The 23,355-nt window shown below is 43.9% G+C and overlaps 1 protein-coding gene across 3 annotated transcripts in view; it reads right to left on the reverse strand.

Moving 5' to 3' along the window:
* Positions 1-8,790: 8,790 nt before the first annotated feature.
* IGSF9B (immunoglobulin superfamily member 9B) overlaps positions 8,791-23,355 on the reverse strand; it is a 101,800-nt gene continuing 87,235 nt past the window's right edge. For 2 of the 3 annotated variants that reach the window (XM_087706379.1, XM_087706380.1), the window contains exons 19-20: positions 12,842-12,948; positions 8,791-11,939 (exon numbers count right to left, since the gene is read on the reverse strand). In XM_087706379.1, coding sequence (XP_087562505.1) covers positions 11,716-11,939; positions 12,842-12,948 — 331 coding nt within the window. In that variant the 3' untranslated portion in view covers positions 8,791-11,715. The remainder of the gene's footprint in view (positions 11,940-12,841; positions 12,949-23,355) is intronic. The other variant, XM_087706381.1, reaches the window with a different exon arrangement.

Below are 23,355 nucleotides of genomic sequence, written 5' to 3' on the forward strand. Positions count from 1 at the left end.
CTACGTTGTTGTTATTCCTACCATCCCTTAGCAACAACTTTCCCAATTCCCTCCCCTCCCCATTAACGTTTCTCTAAACTACCCACGATAATAATAACAGTAATATAAAACGCTTTTCCTAAGTTGCACCATTCACAGGACTGTGTGTGGTTGCAACTGGCCAAACGCAAACCCTTTCACCCTGCAAAGTCACGATCCTTCCAAAACAGCCAACCCCAAGAGTAGAAAGTAAAAGTTCGGTCCTCCACATTATGCCTCCTCTTCACTACCTTGACCTATTGCCCCGTCTCCCTCTTGATGTAGCTAACAACTGCTTGCTGCAGAGATGCCGATGCTGACAGCGCCAAGGAGAACGCCATTAAGAAGTTCTAGAAGATGAAAGGGGAGAATTGCTGGAAGGCAATTGAGATGCCTTCACCAACATACAACCATCTATCTGCCTTGTGGCTCCACCAGAAAGTGCCCACAAAGTATTTTTGCAGGTTTCCTCTGGGCCAGTCATTCAGTTGTTGGATCTTTAAAAAGTTGATGGCTCCAATTTCACAAAAAGCCAATGGAAACACCCCAGCACAGTGTGGGCACTGGAGTGCAATATCAAACTTGGATCCATACAGTTTTTGTGTTCAGAAAAGGCAGGTGCCTACTGTACCGTAATTCTCCTGGTCTGTGAGCATCATTTGGCATTTCAGAGGAATTGCACGGGCTGTCTTAACTATGCCAATTAAACCTACATAGTTTGGGAGGATGCCTTCTTTGGGAAAGGCACAAATAGGTACAAGATATTGGTGTCCTGCCCTCTGATCACTGGAAACCTTAAAGGCCAGGGTTTCACGGTGTATTCCTTACACATTTTGTAGTTGACCTTTGAGCTCTAAGAAAAGAAATGTGTGCAACTATTTTAAAACACCGCCACACCAGCTCTCCTTTTGAAAAGTTCACACAGCCCATTCTGTGTGTCCTTTACGAGCAGCTCTTAATGATACACTTCATACCCCGGATGGATGTCTACAGAAAACACCCTTTTCTCCATATTCAAAACTCATTCTAAAATGTAAACTGACGTAATGACTTTCAGAATTAGTCCAACCCAGATACTAAAATAAAAGAACATAGTAAAATTAGCTGAGAAGTGGAAGCGTTAAGTGCCAACACATTTTTTCAAAATGAAAAAAAAAAATGCCTAGCTTTTTTTTTTCATCGTTAATAACTTTGCTGAACTCTTAAACATCTATTTACTTGCTATCTCTTTAAATAGTCTTTTTCATCCTTTATTCCCATCCCCCCCATCCTACATGTAAAATAGAAATCAAATTTATCTTTATATACTTTTATATACAACACAGTTCTGGAATACCTGAAGTGCGCATATTCCAAAGTCTGAAGAGAAAATAGGACTCCTCTAAATAATTCATCTAAGACAGGGGTATCCAACCTTGGCAAGTTTAAAGACTTATGGACTTCAACTCCCAGAATTTTGAGAGTTGTTAAGGTTGGACATTCCTGCTCTGAGGTGTTATTTCTGTCACTCACGGATATCTATATTTATAATGGCCAAAGGACTAACAAAGGGCTTCCTTTGACCAAGTGAAAGTCTATAGTCATTGCTGAATTTCTACATCAGCTTTATGTCTCTCAAACAATCAGGACTTGCTCCAAAGAATCCTGGGAAATATCGTTCTAGTAAAAATCTTCCTCTTCCTCTCAGAATTCCACTCCTTGGCCTAAATTGGGGAGGCAAGGTATCTATTGAAGTGGAATTGAAGCAGCGGTGAAATCCTCTGAAATCTGGTACCGGTTCAGTGAGTCTGCTACAGTTGAGAATGCCCAATGTGAGGAGATGGATAGGCTAACAATGGAAATAAAAGAAAGAGGAGAAACTGAATACGATTTGATTGGGGACACATGGTATAATTGGTTGGAGAATAGAAGTAAAGATCAAGAAAGTTGATCTTTACTTCTAAGTAAAGATCAAGAAAGTAAATTAAGAGGTGACAAAAACCTAATATATATTGTGATGTAATTATAATAATAGTATACTTTATAAAGTAGATATGCACATAAAAGAAAAGGAAAAATAATGTAAATAACTTGTATGTACATACTGTATGAGATATACCGATACCGGGGCGTTGTAAAGATTGAAATTGTGTTACAAAATGAAAAAAATTGTTCAATTTTTTAAAAAAAGAAAAGAAAGAAAGCCTGTTCAAAGAATAAAAAGTCGCCTTTCCAATTGTGGGGGAAAAAATGAATGCAAATCTATCCAATGATGACGGACTCTGCAGTTTTGAGAACGGTAGTTAAAAAATATTAAAAAGGGGATAAAAGCTGGCCAAATCATTAATACAGCGACGCTACTAACAGCTAGGCAAAAAAAGAAAAATCACTTTGGGATTTTAGCATTCTGCAAAGCTATTTCATTAATCAACATCGCGAGAGCGTTCCATATACTGTGACCACATGCACATCCAAGCAGAAGTCATCACACATCCAAGAATGTGTATCAGGATTGCTGACATGCAAACATTCGGTCTCACAATCCTAACTTAGTGATTCTGAGTTCGGTTGGAAATCCAGAGGCCCCTCAGTAACGTCAGGTTAAGATTCTCTGAAAGTCATCTTCTACTCCCTTTCAAGAAAACAGCTTATTCTTGAGGGACAGGATCAGGGGTGGGATTCAAATTTTTTTACTACTGGTTCTGTGGGCATGGCTTGGTGGGCATGGTGTGGCTTGGTGGGTGTGGTTTGATGGGCATGGCTTGGTGGCATGGCTTGGTGGGCGTGGTGTGGCTTGCTGGGTGTGGTTTGCTGAACATGGTGTGGCTTGGTGGGTGTGGTGTGATGGACTTGACAAGGGAAAGTTACTGTAAAATCTCCATTCCCTCCACACTCCAGGAGAAGGTTACTGCAAAATCCCCATTTCCTTCCGATCAGCTGGGACTCAGGAGGCAGACAATAGATGGGGGCAGGGCCAGCCAGAGGTGGTATTTGCCGGTTCTCCAAACTATTCAAAATTTCCCCTAGCAGTTATCCAGAACTGCTCAGAACCTGCTGAATACTACCTCTGGACAAGATGATGTGGAACCTCAACAGTATTCAGCTGGTTTGGACTGCTCCTGGTGAACCAGTAGCAGAAATGTTGAGTAGTTCGGAGAACTGGCAAATACCACCTCTGGTTGGCCTCGCCCACCTGCCTCTGCCATTCCCTGTCTGGTACTCCGAGAGAGTTTGAAAGAGAGCCGAGGTGGCGCAGTGGTTAAATGCAGCGCTGCAGGCTACTTCAGCTGACTGCAGTTCTGCAGTTCGGCTGTTCAAATCTCACCGGCTCAAGGTTGACTCAGCATTCCATCCTTCCGAGGTGGGTGAAATGAGGACCCGGATTGTTGGGGGCAATATGCTGACTCTGTAAACCGCTTAGAGAGGGCTGAAAGCCCTATGAAGCGGTATATAAGTCTAACTGCTATTGCTATTGCTATTGCTATTGTTTTTGTAACTCAGTTGATTCACGTGGCAGAGTGGATTGCCGTGCCTCAGCTGAGCTAAACAACAGCTCAGCTCACCAGCGCTGACACCGAGGATGGTCCTTGAGTGCTGTGCGCGCAAAGCACTCTCTCATAGAACCGGTAGAAAAATTTTGGGAATCCCACTGCTGCTCAACAGACTTGGCTCAATTACACTCTGCTCTTCGCCCCGACTGCAAATATTCTCAAAGATTCCAGGGTTTTTCAACCAACAGTGAGAAGCAATAGCTGGTATAAGCGGGAACAGAGGAGAGAAGCATAAAACTGGCTTGATTCCACGCATGCGCCATGACGTGGTCTCATAGGATCCACGTGCGCCCCTTGGAACAGGTTTTTCTTCTCTATCCTGGTGCCCTTCCGATGTGATGGAGTTCACCTCTCTAATCTCTCAGTCAGCAGGGCCAAAGTTACTCTGACTATACCCCATCACCCGCTCAAATGTGCCGAACTCCACATAAACTCACCAAAGGTCAAAATGTTTGAAAGCTCCTTTCTTGGACCTATTTTTTTAATTTCCATTTATAGATTGCTTTTGAAATTTAAATTAGCAATTTGTTTTTTTTTCAAAATAGTAATATTAAACCTTAGTGGTTTTAATTCTTCAGAACACACCCAGTGTATATCTGCAGTAAAACACAGAGATGCGTCATTGTAACTAGTTGCCTCAGAAGTTTGACTCTACTTTGATCATCTTACTATACCTGTATTAGAAAACAATAATTATCAATGTCTAGCAGTGCTCTAAACTATGCTAAGATAGGATTCATTTTAACCACATTCAGCTGACTACAATATGCCATAAAGACCTAGTTAATAAATGACACTAAGGAATAAACCATGGTTCACAAACTATATTGGCCAGCATTACATGACATTCTATCCCTAGACCAATGAACTACATCGTGGCTTTCCACAGAGTATCAGCCCAACTCTGGAAAGACTTCTATCATCATTTCAAGAACTCTTCGAGTGAATGGAGTGCCTTTTTCTAAGCCTGCTTAGTGTGTAACTTAACTCAACTTCTTCAATGCCTCATAAGAGATGAAAAGATGGAATCCTTGATGCTCTCTGAGTGTGTTGGTTTGTTTCCAGACGTTTCCTAACCCAACGAGGTAACATCTTCAGTGTGAGGAAGTGTGGGGTTTACTTCCTGTTTGTATGCAGGAGCTTGCCCTGCCCATTCTGGTTGAGGGTATGGTTTTCTCCTTGGTCCAAAGAGGTCTTCCTCCAAGGAGAAAAACATACCTCCCCCCCCCAAAAAAAAACAGGCAGAGTAAGTTACTACTTATGAACAAGGATCAAATCCCACACCTGCCCAGCACTGATGATGCCCCCTAGTTGGGTAATGAAATATCTGCAAGCAAATTACCAAGCTCAGAGACGACCAAGAACTCCATGGTTCAACCCTGAGCGACAAATATTCTCTTCTGTTGGAAGTTTGAAAGATGCTCAGCACACTTTATTGTGTTTTGCACTCCAACAGGGGAAAAAGAAAAACACGAGGATCTTTGGGGCCATAGTACGTAGTCAGTAGATTATACCTGGCTTGAGAAATATCAATAAGCCATTAAAACTTGGGGCATAAAATAATAATACAACTACACCACCCTTTCCATTCCCAACCAATGAGAGGAGAAGTCTCGCTTAGAGATGGGAGTTGAACACATTCTCGCTGCCGGTGATTTGTATTTTTTTTTTCATTTTATTGTCCTTGTTGGGTTTATATCCCAGGAGTTTAATCCTGGCATACCCCACTTCCAATATAGGGCTTCCTGCCTAGGCAGGAGGTTGGACTAGAAGACCTCCAAGATCCCTTCCAACTCTGTTATTCTATTCTATTCTATCACCACCACAACCCTATGAGGTAAATTGGGCTAAAATGTCACTCAGTTAGCTGGACTTGAACCTGCAATGTCTCATTTCTAACGATAACTTCATTATCGTTGCAGTGTGCAGGCATTTTTTTGTTTTATTTTAGCCTTTAAAACTTTTTTAAAAAGTATTTTTTTAAAAGGTATGCTATCCCCCCGATCCTCGTTTGGATTACACAAAACGGGCCCATCCAAAAGCCTCTCTGTCTCCCCAAAATAAATAAATAAAAACGACAATATAAACTTTCTCCAGCCTCATTACGGGAAAGACAAAAGTGGAAAACAAAGAAATATTCAACACAGCATGGAAACAGATGCCCCCTCCCCAGATTCCGCAGAAGGATTGTGGGGAGGGGGATTTGGGGCAAACCCAATCTGAATTATTACTGAGGTGATCGGGATTTCTGAATCCATTCAATTCATAAAGTTCGGCGGAGTGGATTCAGAGGCCACCAATTCTGAATTCCTTCTTTGATTTAAACGGACCACTTTGCTCCAAAATCAAAAAATGTAAAATATTGGTGATCAAATAATTACAACAGCGGTGGGCAACTATGGCCTCTTTATGACCTGTGGACTTCAACTCCCAGAATTCCTCAGCCAGGAATTCTGGGAGTTGAAGTCCACAAGACTTAAATTTGCCAAGGATGGACATCCTTGCTTTGAAAACTGAACACATTCACTAAAGATACCCAAAATAATATTGAAATCCTGATTTTTCTAGCAGCTGATTTACCATTAGAATGATTAATGGAATAGCCTCCAATGTGTGGAGCGAAGGCTGGAAGGTACAAGCTGTGACAAATAACTGGGGTCACATATGCTGCTAAGGCATTGTTCCCTCAACTATGGTTTATTGAATAAACCATCACCAGCTGGGTTCCAGGACTCATTCTCTTCCGCTTCTCCTTTCACGTCACCCCAGAAGATTCACACAAGCAGAACATGAATGGCTGACACAGACAGCTGCTATGTTTATATACTGGGCAGGCAGCCAATTGTGGGTAATACAATTTTCTGGGTGCACAAAGTCGTTTTATTATAAAGCAAAGTCCTAGCTGAATAAAGGTAGCTTGGCTAATTGAACTCTTGGTCCAAGAACCCAAAACTTAATTCACTGAAAGATAAGTCCTCCAAAGAAGGCAAGATTTTTGTGAGCAAAACCCACAAAGAACTCAACAGCAAATATCCCATCAGATGAAATTGAATGCCTACATGGGAATCAGTGTGGTAGCATAATCAAAATCTGGACTAGGAGTGGGTACAGCCAGATTCTAATTCTCCTATAGGGGTGGAAGGCAGCTGGATGATTTAATAGAATAACAGAGTTGGAAGGGACCTTGGAGGTCTTCAAGTCCAACTCCCTGCTTAGGCAGGAAACCCCTAAACCACTTCAGACAAATGGTTGTCCAATCTCTTCTTAAAAATGTCCAGTGTTGGAGCATTCACAACTTCTGGAGGCAAGTCGTTCCACTGATTAATTGTTCTAACTGTCAGGAAATTTCACCTTAGTTCTAAGTTGCTTCTCTCCTTGATTCGTTTCTATCCGTTGCTTCTTGTTCTGCCTTCAGTTGCTTTGGAGAGTAGATTGACCCTGTCTTCTTTGTGACAGCCCTGAGATATTGGAACACTGCTATCATGTCTCCCCAATCCTTCTTTTTATTAAACTAGACATATCCAATTTCTGCAACCAGTCCCCTAATCATCTTTATTGCTCTTCTCTTTCTAGAGTCTCAACATCTTGAGCGACTAAAACTGGATGCAGTATTCCATATTACCTTTGGCTAATCTCTCTCTCTCTATCCTAGACTATGAAGTTTTAAAAAAAACCTGTATTTATCAACCCACACTTGGTCAACATGGCACATCACAGTCCATAATCTTGGTGAACTCTTCATCCTGCAGTGGATTGACTTGATTTGACGGTAACAATTATCTGATTATGGCCATGAATAATCCAAATTGCCAGTTTCTTTTTTTAAAAAATGCTTTCTTTATGGATGGAAATGCTGAGACATAGGCTGGGTATGTGTTAAGTAGGCCTGGTAATGTATCAAGTAATACCAAGAAAGAGAATCTGTTCGTTTCAACCACCTTATATCATTGCATTTACATCTCCCCCAGCCTGCCCATTATTAAATGGAAGCTTGTGCAGGTGGCAAACCGGATGGCATAAAGTTGAAGAACACGCTCCAATAAGGAGGTAAAGATGCTTGCTTTCAACTCAGTCCACAATGTATTGCTTTGGATAGCTAAAATAAGTCCCTGTGGTTTCTGTCTCATCTCCTGGGAAAGTCAATTTATCTGTTTCTTATTGCTATCCATTCCCATACAGTAAGACTGCATTAGAAAGGAAGAAGGCTCTTGCCGATGACTTCAAGTGAAAGACCAAAGATATACCAGCCTTCTAAACCGATATGCATTTCATGCCAGCTCCCTTGTCATAATCCTCCATGCAACTGGTTGACGTCAACTGATACTGTAGCCCTTTGGGGCAGTAGGCACTATTGCCATGATGGCGAACCTGTGGCACGTGTGCCACAGGGGGAACGCAGAGCCCTCTCTGTGGGCACGTGCACCATCGCCAGCTGCTCTTCTAGTTTCTTTGGGTTTGCAGTGCTCCGGCGTGTGCGAAGACCAGCTGGCCAGCACGCATGCATGCCCAGGAGCACTGGAAACTTGAAGAAAGCAGAAGAGCAGCTGGCAATGGCACACATCCCCCCAGAGAGGGCTTTGTGTGCCACCTCTGGCATGCATGCTGTAGGTCTGCCAATGGCCAGCTGGTCTTCGGGTTTCCAGCACTCTGATGCGCATGTTCTGGTTTGGGCACAGTGCTGAAAAGATTTGCCATCACTGCACTATTGCAATTGGCCAATGGTAGAGATCTTCTCTAAGAGAAGTCCTCTTTTGTAGAAGATGGTATCAGAGGCTACCATCAATAAAAATCTGACATTAAATCTGCTGTCAGGCCTCTAGTTATGTTCCTTTTAGGATCTTTGGCCTGCCACACTTTCTAATATTTCATTATGCTTTTTCATTAGTGTAGTAGTTGGGAATAGAAAGGAGTAGAATTGTGGAATGTGTTGTTGTCATTCTTTTCTAGAAGCCCAAGGTCATCTTTTGTCTCCGCACCTCTGCACCTGACCGGAACCAGCTGGGTGGAGATGCCAGCATGGCCGAAGAAGATTGGACCATGTGATGGATTTATGGGTGTGGGGATAAGATCATGAACTTTCAACTGGGTGGAATCCCAGGAAGTTTTCAGAATTGGGATTTCCAAAGATGTGCCAACATGTCTGTCTTATTAAATTGGAACTTTAAGGATAGATCTGCCTTGGACTCTGATTTAATTCTGCATGATATTTGGAACGCTGACATCTGCACTCAGAAATGGCTTGTTTCTGGAGTTCTACAGACTGTTTAGTCCTCTTTAATCAAACATCAATGATCTTGAAAAGCTAAGCAAGAGTCAGACTTAGCTGATATTTAGGACATTTCAGGGACTGGGCTAGAGTGGGATTTTGTTTAAAAAAATCTAGAAAGCAACTCAAAATCCTTTCTGTATTTTTGTCAAGAATACTAGTTGGGCATGCCAAGACTAAAACTTGACCTCTTCTTGAAGGAAACATCATTATTTACTCCAAGCTGCCCAAGAAGCAAACCTAAGTATTAGATACAAGGAACACTTCAAAATAAATTTAATTAAAAAGCTAGAAGATCTGATTAGGTATGTTCAAAGCTATAGGAACAATCTATGCACTGTTATACCCTATATCTTGTTAGGTGGGTCCAAGCAACAATGTGTAATCTACAAAACCAAGCACAGTCTCTTCGCCCCATGTTCTGGATTTATCATGGTTAAGAAGCAATACGAGGACTTATTTCTGGGGTTCACTATGTGTTGCTACTCACAGTATTCAAAGAAATTGACAGCAATATCCCTAATCTTCCTCACCACCCATCACTTGATTCTCTGAATAATCCTACCTGATAAACCCAACTGTGGTATATGCAATGGTGGGATTCAAATAATTTAACAACCAGTTCTCTGTCCTAATGACCAGCTTGGTAGGCGGGGCTCGATGGTCATGTGACTGGGTGGGCATAGCCAACTCAACATCACTCACATTGATGGGCGCTTCGCCTTAGCTGTGACAATGTAATCAGGGTTAACCGGAGAGGCAGTTTCTGTAAGCAGGACAATCAAGATGAGGCTAGAAACAACACCAGAATGTTTTCTCCCTGCCTTCCTTACAGGATTAGCCCTGTAAAGTGGTGAAAAAAACAAAATGAGATTTCTTCCAACAACCGGTTCCCCGAATTGCTTAGAAAGTTAACAACTGGTTCTCCCGAATAGGTGCAAACTGGCTGAATCTCACCACTAGATACACCCAACTAAGCTAGTTTGGTGACGTAGAGAAACACCCCAAAGATGTTTGCAAAATTCAATTTTTCACGGTCGTAGTCTCTAAACGTTTATTCTACAAACCTAAAATAACAGTAATAAAAGGAAGCATGATAAGGACATGCCTTAAGACCATGATGAGGAAGGAGAGGAACAAAACTCCAAAAGATCAAAATCCAAAGGAAGAGGCATAGTGGTAGGAAGATTATGGGGAATTTGGTTTCACTAGCTGCCACTTGAAAGAATTTCTGTATTCGACTTTGGAAGGTTAAATTATTTTCCAAACTCTCTTTTTCTTTCTTTTACGTTTTTTTAAATTTTGCTCAAGTCTATACTCACAACAAGTCATCCAGTAGCATTTGAAAGCCAGAGAATGAATTGTATTTCTTTTAAGACTGCAAATGGTAATCCTTTCAATTCTTTTTTTTTTAAAGCAGAAATCCTTTGCAAGTTTTTAAAAGTAGTTCTAACTTCCCTCTCCACTGAGCTCATTCTGCGCAGACCATTTACTTGGCCGAGAAAGATTTCCAAATACTGTCCGCTAATTGTATAGACCTCTCTGATAACTTGGGTTCAGCCTCCTCATTCTGTTGTTCTTCTATTTTATTATGCGGTCAGGGGAAAAAAACAAACCCCAAAGACTGAAATAAGAGAAATCCTTGCTTAAACATACACAAAAGAGTTTTAAAATCTCCTTCTTTTCAGCCAAGCTAATGAAATGATGCTTTATAGTGAAAAGACCAAAAAAAAGGTGTACTATAGTACAAGCATAGCAAAATTAACATCTTAAAAGAAGCTCCATCTAAACCTAAAATTTGCTAGAAAGTATTATTTGGGCTGTCAATTTCCCTGGCCATTGAGACAAACAAACAAACAAATTGCCATTTTCTTCTTTAGTCTGATATAAAATGTCCTACAGGTTTTGCTTCCTCCCCCGCCCCCTTTCTAGCATAAATTAAGAAAGTTTCCGAAGATGATTGAACTGTGCAAAGTAGAAGGCATACTCTAATCCTAGCTCTTCACCCAACAGATATAGAAAGTCAACTATACGTTGCATTTTTCACTCAGAATATTCAGACATCGAAGAGGTATGACAGTTGAAACAAGCAGAATATTTTTTGTTTGTTTCCCCCTTGGTGCATTTGATTAATTTCTAATCACACACCAGTCAATAAAAACTAACAGGTCGTAACGCTCATAAACCTCAGCTCAAAATCTTGGTCTGTTTGCTGCATCCCATAATATACCAACCCAGATCCCTCAACTAATACCGTGTTTTCTTTCTCTAGTGAAATTCTAAATAAACGCTGCGGTATATGCACACCGTCTCTTGCTTCTGTGGTTTCTCTTTCATATATACGAATAGGGAAATATCTCATATATATGAATAAATAATATTGGGAGGACCAGGTTTGTACAATTCGATCAGTCGCATTTCCCCTTTCCAGAAAGTATACGAGCCGAAGCTGCAGCAGAGAGCAAGTGGTTGTTCAGTTCTTACCAAAGAGCTCCCAGCTCTTCACTGCCCATCTCTGCAAGAGAGCCAGAGAAAGCTTGAAAAGAGGATGAGGAGGGTTAAATTGAGATGTTTGCTTTCCGCCTTCCCACCGGTTTACTTAGGATCTCTCCTCTCCTTGTGGATTACATTACAGTAGAGGACTATGTAGGAGATGCAACTCGCTCCTCCCCAAAGTCAAAGACTTCACCCTGGATTTTTATCTTCTCACAGATCACGCCAGAGTCACACGTAGCGTGTGATTGTCACATCCCGTGTCACCCGATCGGAGCCTGGATCCTGAAGGTCTAAAGCCACACCAACCTGTGCTTCAATTTCTCCTTCCACGCATGTGACCACAGAGAGATCTAATCTTTCTTTCTCCTTCTTTCCTCCTTCTCCCTCTTCCTGGCTGCTGCTTTCCTAAAGTAAGGTCGCGTGCCCACTAGAATCGTCATGGTCTACGTTGTTCAGAATGGCGGTCTGGTCTTCAGGAACCTGGCGGTGACAGAGGTCATCCTTCAGGGCGGAGAGGCGAGCAAAGGGGTCCTGGCGAGAATGTCTCTTCTTCTTGCGTAGACAGACAGCTTCCTCAGGCCAGAGTACCTGAGAGTTAGGATGATGTTGAACCTGGGAGGCAGAACCATCTGGAGAAGAAAGCAAAGAGGAAGGAGTTGGTCAATCTCCAGCACCAGTATTCATCTAAGCCTTTGAAGTTCTCTCTTTAAGCCAACAAAAAAAGCAGGCCAGCATCACTGTCAATCAACACACACACACACAACCTAATGTTTCATAAAGGTGCAGGTATGAGAAGCTTGAGCTGTAGGGAGGTCAACCAGGAAGGCATGGAGGTGCTCTTGGGGAAGGTGAAGATGATTTTCACACTCATACCAACATGGTTGTGTGGTGGGGGAGCAGCTCTAGCAATTGCAGCAAGATGGATAAGCCTTAAAGACATAATCAAGTAACAAAACAAAAACACCACAATCATTTAAAAGAGGAGGAACCAGGAAAAGTTATTGAGGAGCAGGGGGTCAAAGGGAGGATGGACTATGAGAAGTGTGCATGAGAGGGTGGTTTTAAAGACAGAACCCACCCCATGGGAAATACTGGCTGTAGGGACTGAGGTTAGGAGAACTAGAAGCTAGTTTTGGTCTAAGGCAAGTTTTCTCCAGCCAACCATCGCTGGAAACATCGCTGGACCATCTCATCAAATGCTGCAGCCAGCATGGCCATTTTGCTATGAGATCTGGGACCTGAGGACTACACATCTACAAGGCACCCAGGATGCAGAAGGGTAGCCAAAGGAATGAGGCAAAAAAACTCAAGGAGATGTTTCAGTTCTGAAGAACCAAGCTAGAGGGTCACCCAACAATCTCTATTCTGGGTCGTACCCCAAACAAAAAAAACCACATAGCCACGTTCAGGCCCACAGAGCGACAGAAAGCAATTCCCATTACAAGTCGTTGACTTCAATGAGCATTGTGCCAGGTGGGGAAGGGGCAGCGGGAGAGGCAGGGGAGCGAAATCTGGTGTTCCTCGCACTCACTGCTTTGTTTTTTGGATTTCGACTTTTTGGGCTTCTTAATCCGTTGGTATTTCAGAGCTTCGAGCCTCTCAGGTGCGGCCGCGTTCCGGGTTGGTGATGGACGTCTTCTAGAAAGACAAAGCAGAAAGCGCCATCAGTGGCCCCCTGCCCTAATTCTCTCTCGAGCGAGGGTCACTCTGATGGCAAAGAGGGCATTTCAACCTCCACCTGGTCTGCCACAGGGAAGGAAAAGACGGTGACAAGCATAGCAGGGTGGATACCAAATCCACCCTATCATGTTCTCTGCCGGAGGTGAACGTAGCATCTTACCTCCTTGGTTATTATTACTGTTTCCTCCATACCACCAGCCCTGCATTCCAAGGCAACCCCATCCAACGTGGCCCTTCCTTTAGTTGGCCATCTTCATTTTTTTTCCTGTTCTTAACATCGGAACTACTTCGATTCAAACCAGGCAAAGGTTATATATATAGAAAGGGCTCTGGGCCTATCCTTCGTGGGAACAGAGCCAGCCTCTTGAACGTGGCTGAATGGTGGTTAAAGCAAAAGGAAGGAAACAAAGCCAAAGGAAGGCTGAGGGTCTGGGCCTGAACCATCTGCAGTGTTGAACAGAGGAGGAGGAAGAAGAAGAAGAAAAGAAGGAAGAAGGGTTAAAAGTGGCAGTTTCTAGGCTGCTTTAAGGCACTTTTTCATTTTTGCTAGTTGCAAGAGTGAAAATCTTTCAGAAAAGTTCACGTTAGGGCTTGCAAGAGATTTTTTAGAAGACTACCAAGAACAGATGCATTCACAGTAACACATCCTTTAAAAGGGAGGAGAGGGGGGAGGTTCTGTTGAGAGGAGACCCTTAAGATTGCCTATATATACATAGGCAATATATATATATTGCGATTGCGACATATATTTTGAGCACCAGGGGGCCGCAGCAGAGGGATGAAAGAGCCACATGTGGCTCCAGAGCCGCAGGCTGCCGCCCCCTGGGTTAGCCACACTCATCACATACATCACTGTACACGGTTCAAAGAAAGTTCTGGCAAGTTGCCTTCAAAGATTAGGCTGCAAACAGCAGATCCCACAGACAAGTATAGTTTATGCAGTAAAGTGAACATACAACAACAAGCATTTTCACACTTCAATCCCATTTATGGACAACTACAACTTAAAGCCCAGCTGATGAGTTTGCTATAGGGAACACCACTGGATCAACGTAGCTACCACACAAGTTATCTAGCAGCACCAGCCCAGTCCATCTGCAGCCTGTTATCTTCTGCATTACAAACAAGATTGATAATTTTTGGGTTTCTCAACATACCTAGGGTATAAGGGCACAATTGGAATATATTGTATATCTAAGAAATATAAGTGGGGGGAGGTCTCCCAGGGGTGGGGTTGAATTGTAATATGTATTTCTTTTTCCTTTTGCCTTTCTTTTTTTGTATTCAGTTGTATATGTACTATTTGTATTATTTGTGTTTTTAAAAAATAACAAAAAAATTAAAACAAAATACAATATATTCTGGGAACAATTAGGTAGAGACTGTCTTCACCCTCTTTCTCTCACACTAATATCTGGGTTGGGTTGTCTTAAAATTTGTCACGATTGGACACCCTGGGCTAACAGCAAAATATCAAATAAAATGCCAGAGGATTCGGCCCTGCGCTGTCCAACGTTTTTTATCAATGACTAGGAGGAAAGTTAGGAGGTTTTCAAGAAGTTAGGAAATTCTTAAGAAGTTTGCAAATGAGACAAAGCATCTCTGTGGGAAAAACAGATGTTTTGAAAAGATCCAGATAGGCTTGAGCAGCAGACTGAAATGAATAGGATGGAAGACAAGTAAAGTTCTGCATTTAAGTTGGGGGCGGGGAAACCTAAGCTAATTGAATGTAATACTACATCAAGAATCAATAGGAGGAGATAGACTAATTTTCTACGAGATGGCACGAGATAGCCAGCTCTCAAGAGTGAGATGAGAGCAGAAAAGAGATTTAATTCAATTTTGTAGCCCTCCTGATTCTGCAAAGATGTCTGAAAAATTCAAAGATGTTCGCTGTGAAACAATCAATCAAATAATCAAGAAAACTGCCTTGGGCCAGAAGATGATAAAAGGAACTGAAAGCTAATGTATTACCTGCCCTTTCTTAACATTAGACAATAAAAGTCAGCCAAGACGCTAATTTAAAACGTCTTCCTAAGGCTTCAAAAAGGTACGACTTTTTTTCAGATTTGAATGCCTCGTAATTCAGAGGAAAGAATGAGTACTCGAAATAGAGGGAATTAAGTAAGAGTGCCTATCACAGGGGGCAGCAACCTGCGGCTCCGGAGCCGCATGGGGCTCTTTCATCCTTCTGCTGCGGCTCCCTGTCTCCAGTTGGGGCCACAATTTTGAGAGGAGCCTCCAGTTGGGGGGTGGGGGGAAGCACAGTGAACCAGGAGGAGACTCTAAGGCAAGGGGCAGGTTTTCCAGTGGGCTCCACAATTGATAGGGCTTTCGGTTAGGACAGGTAGAGTAAAAAGGATGCCACTCTAGGAGGAGACTCTATGGTGGGGGAACCAGACTTCCGGTCGTCTCCAGTGGAAATTCAAATACTGAGTTTTGCAATATGTACAGGCTATTGCTCTATAGTTCACAAACAAATAAGGGACAGAATTTACATCCAGTTTTGGTCGCCATGATATATAAAAAAAGATGTTGAGATTCTAGAAAGAGTGAGAAGATGATTAGGGGGCTGGAAGCTAAAATATATGAAGAATGGTTGCAGGAATTAAGTATGTCTAGTTTAATGAAGGGACCCAGTGGCTCAGTAGCTAAGACACTGAGCTTGTCGATCACAAAGATCGGCAGTTCAACTGTTCGAATCCCTAGCGCCGCCTAATGGAGTGAGCTCCCGCTACTTGTCCCAGCTTCTGCCAACCTAGCAGTTCGAAAACATGTAAAAATGCAAGTAAAAAAATGGGGACCACCTTTGGTGGGAAGGTAACAGCGTTTAGTCATGCCGACCACATGGTCACGGAGATGTCTTTGGACAGCACTGGCTCTTCAGCTTTGAAACGGAGATGAGCACCGCCCCTTACAGTCGGGAACAAGTAGCACATATGTGCAAGGGTTACCTTTACCTTTACTTTAATGAAAAGAAGGACCAGGAGTGACTTGATAGCAGTGTTCCAATGTCCAAGGGCTACCACAAAGAAGAAGGGGGCAACCTATTCTCCGAAGCATCTGAAGGCAAGACTAGAATTGATGGATGAAGACTAATGAAGGAGAGAACTAACCTAGCACTAAAGAGAAATTTCTTGACAGTGAGAACAAGTAATCAATGGAACAACTTGCATTCAGAAGCTGTAGATGCTCCAACACTGTAGGTTTTTAAGAAGAGATTGGACAACCGTTTCTCTGATACGGCATAGGGTTTCCTCCTTGAGCAGGGAGTTGGATTAGAAGACCTCCAAAGTCCCTTCCAACTCTGTTATTCCATTAACTATACATAAAAAAATCTCAGAATAAAAACAGTGAATCTACCATATCTCTCTGTGAGTGGACCTCATATGCAATGAATGAACTCCCATATCATGCATACATACAGCACATGTCACATGAGTAAAATCCTATTTGGAGAAAAAGAGATTTGGGTTTAAAGCAACTGTTCCCTTCATTAATACAGTTAATTGATTAAACTATGCCTTGGATAAGGGAATGCAAAGCTTTTTCCATCATTTCCATTAGCACCGTTACTTCTCCGGAAAAAAAAGAAAGAAACTGTATATCAGGATACGATATCCTGCAGATAAGTAAATTATTTTTTGCAGGACGCCGACTTCCAAACAGATAAATCATACTTTACAAAGGAGAAGATTTTCTTACCCGATTCACAAGAGGTTGTCTCTTGTGTTACAGCCACTATAAATTTTGTTTATAGCTGCTTTCTCAAATGCATACCAAAAACACACACTATACTGTATATCTCCAAGAGAATTTCCTGAGCAGTGAAAATATAAAAGGACAATGCTGCATCCTATCAAAACAGTAAAACCAACACAAATAAAAGCATTGTTGGAAATATATAGCCAGCGTAAAGATTAGATTACTGTTTGCCATTCTTTTCCTTTTGCAATAGTTGTGGTGGCTGTGTTGTGAATTTCTTTGATATTGCTTCTCTTTCTCTGCTACTGATCTAATGTTAGAATCTCTCCTTATTTCCTCGATCACGGGTGTCAAACTCAAGGACAGCGGGCTGGATCTGGAAATTGTAAGAGGCCGCCCCGTGTTGCTTCAGCCCGGCCCACTGCATCCCAGCCTGCATGCATGTGCACAGGAGGAGGCGGGCGAGGCTGGGCATAGAGGCGAGAGGCCACCAAACTGCAGCTGTTGCCAAGCAGAGTGAAGCATAGCAGCCAGTGTCTTCGCCCAGCCTCATCTCTTCACTTGGCCTCTTCACCTGGCCTGGCCCCGTGGTGGCACTGGCAGTAGCCTTGAGGAGGAGGTAAGCGATGCCTCCTTGGGGATGCAGGGCTGGACTATGGGATTCCAGTGCTTGAGGGATAGATTGTCCCGAGTCAGCCATAGCCAGTGAGCGGTGTCAAGCTGGCCACGCTCACCCAGTTGGCCACATCCACCCACTCAGCCACGCCCTGTGAGCAGCATCAAGCTGGCCATGCCCACTCAGTTGGATACACTCACCCACTCAACCACACCCCATGAGCAGCATCAAGCTGGCCATGCCCACCCAGTTGGCCACACCCACCCACTCAGCCATGCCCCATGAGCAGCATCAAGCTGGCCATGCCCACCCAGTTAGCCACACCCACCCACTCAGCCACACCCCATGAGCAGCATCAAGCTGGCCATGCCCACCCAGTTAGCCACACTCACTCACTCAGCCACGTCCCATGAGCAGCATCAAGCTAGCCATGCCCACCCAGTTGGACACGCCCAGCCAGCCCCCGGAACCACAGCCCTGATGCAGCCCTCAATCAAATCGAGTTTGACACCTTTGTCCTACATTCTTGTTTAGAACCCTTTCCCAATTTTTGAGCCACACCTCTGAAAACAATATTGTTTCTCCCGCTAATAAGGAACGACAAAGGAAAGTAGGCCAATCGTACAACTCATTTGCATTTGCGTCGCGGGTATTTGTCTTCTCCCTTGTTAGATTCACGACACTTCAATTACACCCCAGGTCTTTGTATGTTCTGACCTCACTTGTACTGCCTTTGAGCCTCAGGTTTTCCTGGGAGATAACCAAGGAATCACAATGTTTAAACCCTCTCAAAAATCCACTGACATTAAACAAGTTTTCAACGGAAGAAGAGAAAAAAAAGGGAAGCTGCCATTAAACGTAAGACTGGTCATGTAAGAAATGTCTTTCTGGAGGTGGGGGGTGGGTAACCTTTGTAGAACAGGAATTCTGTTTCCAACATCTTATATCAAATGCTATTGAAAAATCACAAGAGAACTTGGAGCGGAGCGTAATTTCTGTGGGTCGCTAGCAGTTGAGGTTAAACAGGAAACTAAACACAGAAGTTCTTTGGGATAAGGCTAATAAGCACCCACCTTTATCTTCTTTGAAATGCTGCCAAAGACTTAATTAGCAATTAGCTTCGCGAGGCCACACGGAGCAAAGAGTCAAAACAGAGCTTCAGAAAGTAAACTGACCAGCATGAACTAATTTGCTTCCTGCAAAGCCTCACTTGCCTTTGCTCCTTCTTTATGTCTTATGGGAGGGGCCAATCACCTCCAAGCCTTACTCCCGAGTCTTCCCTTCTGTCTTAACTCCTCTTGCCTTCTGGCAGCTCTCTGCAGGCGTGCACTGGGAACAGGTGGAGCCTGTACCTCTGCCTCGCTGCTGTCCAACTCTGGAGGCTCCGTAGGCAGCACATAACTCCCAGATGGCCCCGGCCCCCTCTCTGCCTCCGACGCAGAGCCCTCATCCGAGCCTCCCCCAGATTCCAGGACTGGCCCATGTTCCTCCCCAACCTCCTCGCTGTCCGACTCTGCTTCCAGGCCGCCGGCGGACCACAACAACCTGAGAATTAAAATATGGACTCCAGAATCATCCAGAGTTGGGATTACATTCGTGGTTTTTCACCCTTAGCTAAACTGGCGGAACTTTTAGAAATTATACTTGGAACCATCTTGAAGAATGGTATAGGACAGGGGTGTCAAACTCTATTTCATTGTGGGCTGAATCAGGGTTGTGTTTGACCTGGGGTGTGGGCAGGGTTGGCATGGCCAGTTTGACATCACTTGTGCCGGGGGGTGCTTATGGTGCCCAAGTGTTTCTGCCAGTGGAAACGGGCTCCTGATCTCTGTTTTCGGCTGCAACGGCCTCCTGCAGCCCCCTGTCAGTGAAAATGGAGATTGGGTGGACCATGCATGCCCCCCAGCTCTGGTTTCATTGGAAGAGACACCATGGGCCAGGCCTTCTCTGTTTCCAGAGCCAGATCTAAGTACCCAGTGGGCCAAATGCAGCCCCGGGCCTTGAATTTGACACCCCTGGTATGGAATCTCCTGTTTATGCAGGGGTTGGTCTAGAAGACCTCCAAGGTCTCTTCCAACTGTTATTCTGTTAAAGCTATTTTCTGCTGTGTAGCCCTCACCCCATTTCTGTGATTCTTTGCCAGCAGAGCTTGGGCACAGGGGACAAAAAAAAAAAGCACACCCAGAAAAGGAAGCATGACTAACTTCTTCTTCTTCTTCTTTCTGGCACAGCAGTCTTGAACCATGCTGAAATAAAAGATTCGGCTCATTTGCAAAGGAGATAACTACTATATAAACCCAAAACACTGAACCACATCTAGCAATGCATCTCCGATCAAACTAGGCTTGGCTAGATCTTCCAGCCTTGTTTGGAAAACCTGCTATTTCATTATTCTATTGTGCACAATTTTTGTCCCGATCCCACTCACCCCCAAAAAACGAGGAAAAAACCTCCATTGCTACCGTATTTTTCAGAGTATAAGACGCACCTTTTTCCCTCCTAAAAGAGAGTGAAAATTTGGGTGCGTCTTATACACTGAATGTAGCCCTACCCACCCACCGGCCCCAACCCTTTGGCCTCTGTCTCCCAGCAATTTACCACCTTGCAGCAAATGGGGAAAATGGGGCTTGTGGAGGCTGCAATAGGCTACAGCAATCCCTGCAGCCTGAAACAGCTGATGATCGGGAAGCCCATGCTGAAATTGAAAGTGAAACTTGCTGTTTGCTCCATGAGGCAAACTGCTGGGAGGCAGAGGCAGATTTATTTTTCTTGTGCTAAACAGGCTGTTTGCTGTTTGCTGCAAGGAGGTAAGTCAATAACTATAAATGCCTATTGTGACTCAGCAGAAGTCTCCTGTGAGTCTTTTCAGGATGCAAGATTAACAATGCAGCTGGGGCTCATTAGTGGCGTCTTCTGGTGATAAAAGAACAGATGGTGCCACACCCTGGTTGCAGGAGTCAACATTCATTCGTTCGTTCATTGATCCTCGGTCGTGGTTTATTTGTGAGAGACACTTGGAGAAGTGATTTGCATTCTGTAACCCTGATTCAAGGAGACACTTGGAGAAGTGAATTGTTTTGTAAGAGTTTTGTTTTGCATTCTATTATCTTCTTGAAAGAGACTTTATCTCTGTTTATTTTTGGGCTCGCAGCCAGTCTGAGCCGAGGACTGATAAAGTTCTTTCCTTTTAAGTTTGTCTGCCTGTCGTCAGAGAAGGGGGGAATGTTCAAATTATTAGACTTATTTTTTAAAGACTGCTTTATTATTATTCTACACACCTTAACAAAATGAAGAAGCTTTTTTAAAATAAATGCTTGATCTGAAGAGGCCCAGTGCTATTGTTTTAAAAAGTGTGGTTCTTTTAAATAGCAGAGAATAACTATACTTCCAGAAAGCACATCAATTTTAACAGCATCTGTACAAGTATAGTCTGAAATGTAACACTACAAACAGTGTATATTGTCTATACTGTTTGCTGTTTGTTGCAAGGAGGCAAATTGCTGGGAGGGAGAGGCAGATATTTTTCCCTCGTTTTCCTCCCCAAAAGCTAGGTGCGTCTTATACTTTGGAGCATCTTATTCTCCGAAAAATACAGTAGGTTAAACCTGTTGTGGGAACCAGCCTTTTTTTTTTGCAGGAACCAGCTGTGCATTTTCTTTTCAAGACAGGAGAAGCTGGAAGGGGTGATAAGAAGTTTCACATACTTTGACCTCCGAAGAGAGTTTTGGTTGCAGAAGGAAACCAACATGGAAGTAATTTCAGAAAAGACAATTTTTCCCAATGTTACCACCTCAAATCGGCGAACCCCTTGGAAATGCGCAGAGACCACCACCACCCGTTAAAAAGGTCTGCCAGCCACCTCAATTGCCAGGAAGCAGCTACTATAGGAGAAGGACGGTTGCATAGCAATGGGCAAGCTGGACTAATGAGAGTTGCTAAAGGAAGGAGCGAGGGAACCTGCTGCCCCACACCCCGGACATGGACACACAAACACACCACGAAGCGTTTTGCTACTGCAGTGCCAGCTCCACCACAACCAGCACCAGCAGGGCAATGAGAGAAGGACAAGCCGAAGGAAGAGCAGAGCACGTACCCAAGTAAGGCACCCCCCCCCCATTTTCCCCAGCTTTGCGGGATCAGCACAACTTGGCCTACATGATGGATTTTCACCATGCTGGCAGAAGAGAGAGATGGGAGGAGAGGTGGAAGAAGAAGAGAGGAGAGAGAGAGAAGGGAGAAGGGCTCACCGTGGCATGAGAAAGAGAGAGGGAGAGGAAGGAGAAACAGAACGAGGGCAAAACGTAAGAAAGGAAGAGGAATCACAAATAAAATATATGTAAAAAGAGAGAGAAGGAATTGACGAAGCACTCAGACGAGAGAATTGACAATTTCTCCAAGCCAGAGCAAGGGTGAAAAACATGCAGAGGCCCGATAACAGAGACAACCTTTAAAGGGGAAAACTGGTTACTTCTTAAAAAAAAAAGGAGACAGACAGACAAGGATCCTCATACTCCAAAGATAAACACCGGAGTGACAAGGGTTCAGGGCACATACAAGGACTTGCCAAGCCCCACTTTGGATGCTCTAAGGCTAGGAGCTGAGAGGACGATCCCGGTTCAGAGACAAATATGCAGGAAGAGAGAGAGAGAAGAGAGTGAGGTCCAGGGATATCCACCAACATCTTTTGTGGCTTTGGGGTTTTGATCCGTGAGCAGCAGAGGAACTCAGCTTTGGTTCAGTGCATGCTGGAAAGCAAGGGGGGGATTTTTGTGGAAAGTTGCCCCCCAAAATGTAACTGATCCTACCCCCAAAAAACAAATTCTGCTTTCTGAGAAGTGCAGCTAAACCTTTAAGACAGGGATGGCAAACTCGATTTCATTAAGGGTTGTATCAGGGTTGTGTTTCATCTTGGAGGGGGGGGGTCAGGGTAGGTTTAGTGCCAGGGTGGGCATGGCCAGCTTGATGTCACTCATTTCAGGAGCGCCTGTGATGGCCCGAGTGCTCTGCCAGTGAAAACAGGCATGCAGGCTCCGTTTTCGGCTGGGACGGCCTCCTGCAACCCTCTGCCAGTGAAAATGGAGCCCTCCCAAGCTCTGTTTTTGCAAGCAGAGGCACCGCAGGCCAGTCCTTCACTGTTTCCAGGGTGGCCCCATAGGCCAGATCTAAACACCCCACAGGCCGGATTTAACCTGCAGGCCTTGAGTTTGACACCCCTGCTTTAAGAAATGACAACTTTCTGGCCTTAGGGACGAGGTGGGATTCAGCCGGTTCGCACTGGTTCAGGTGAACTGGATGTTAATTTTGCATCAGGTTCACGGAACTGGTTGTTGCAAGGACTGGCTGTCCCTGCCCAACCAGCCCCTCCCCTCCTAGGAGTCTCCATGGGAAAGATGGGGAAAGCCTCTGGAGCCTAGGGAGGACAAAAAATGGGTCTACTGGAAGTATCAGAAGTCCAAAAGCGGGCCTCTTTTCCAGCTTCTGGAGGACCTCTGGAGCCGGGAGGAGACCAATTTTGCCCTCCTGGAGACTCGAGAAAAGCCTCCGGAGCCTGGGGAGGGTAAAAATGCCCCCCCACCCGCCGCCATGGTGCAGGAAGTCGAGTAGGCCACGCCCACCATGGCTATGCCCGCCCAGCAACTGGGTAGAGAACCGGTTGCTAACATTTTTCAATCCCAACCCCGACTTAGAGATGCTTGCTACAGTTTTTGTGAGCGCCTGGGCAGTTTTAGCTGAGTTCCAGCATCGTGTGATCAAGATGTCTAGAAAAAGGCTTTTTAAAAAAATCCTAAAAAGAGACATTCAGAAATCTTCCAGGCAATCTTTCAAAAGGCTGCCCAAATTGCTTTATATCCCATGTGGCCCCAAAAAAGAAAAGAAAAAAATATGGATCTCTTTGTGTCTCTCTCTCTGGCAGAGGAATTGAAGCTTTGACATAAATTGCAATAAGTTCTCTTGCGCTTCCTGTTTTATGGTGGCATAAAATAAAGGGCTAAGGAAAGGAAGAACAGAAAGATTTTTTTGGTGTTACTTAGCCTGGTTATAAA

The sequence above is a fragment of the Thamnophis sirtalis genome, unplaced genomic scaffold (assembly GCF_051295495.1).
Source record: "Thamnophis sirtalis isolate CommonGarterSnake01/CBP01778 unplaced genomic scaffold, rThaSir2_p1.2 scaffold_2, whole genome shotgun sequence".
Classification (NCBI taxonomy): Eukaryota; Metazoa; Chordata; class Lepidosauria; order Squamata; family Natricidae; genus Thamnophis; species Thamnophis sirtalis.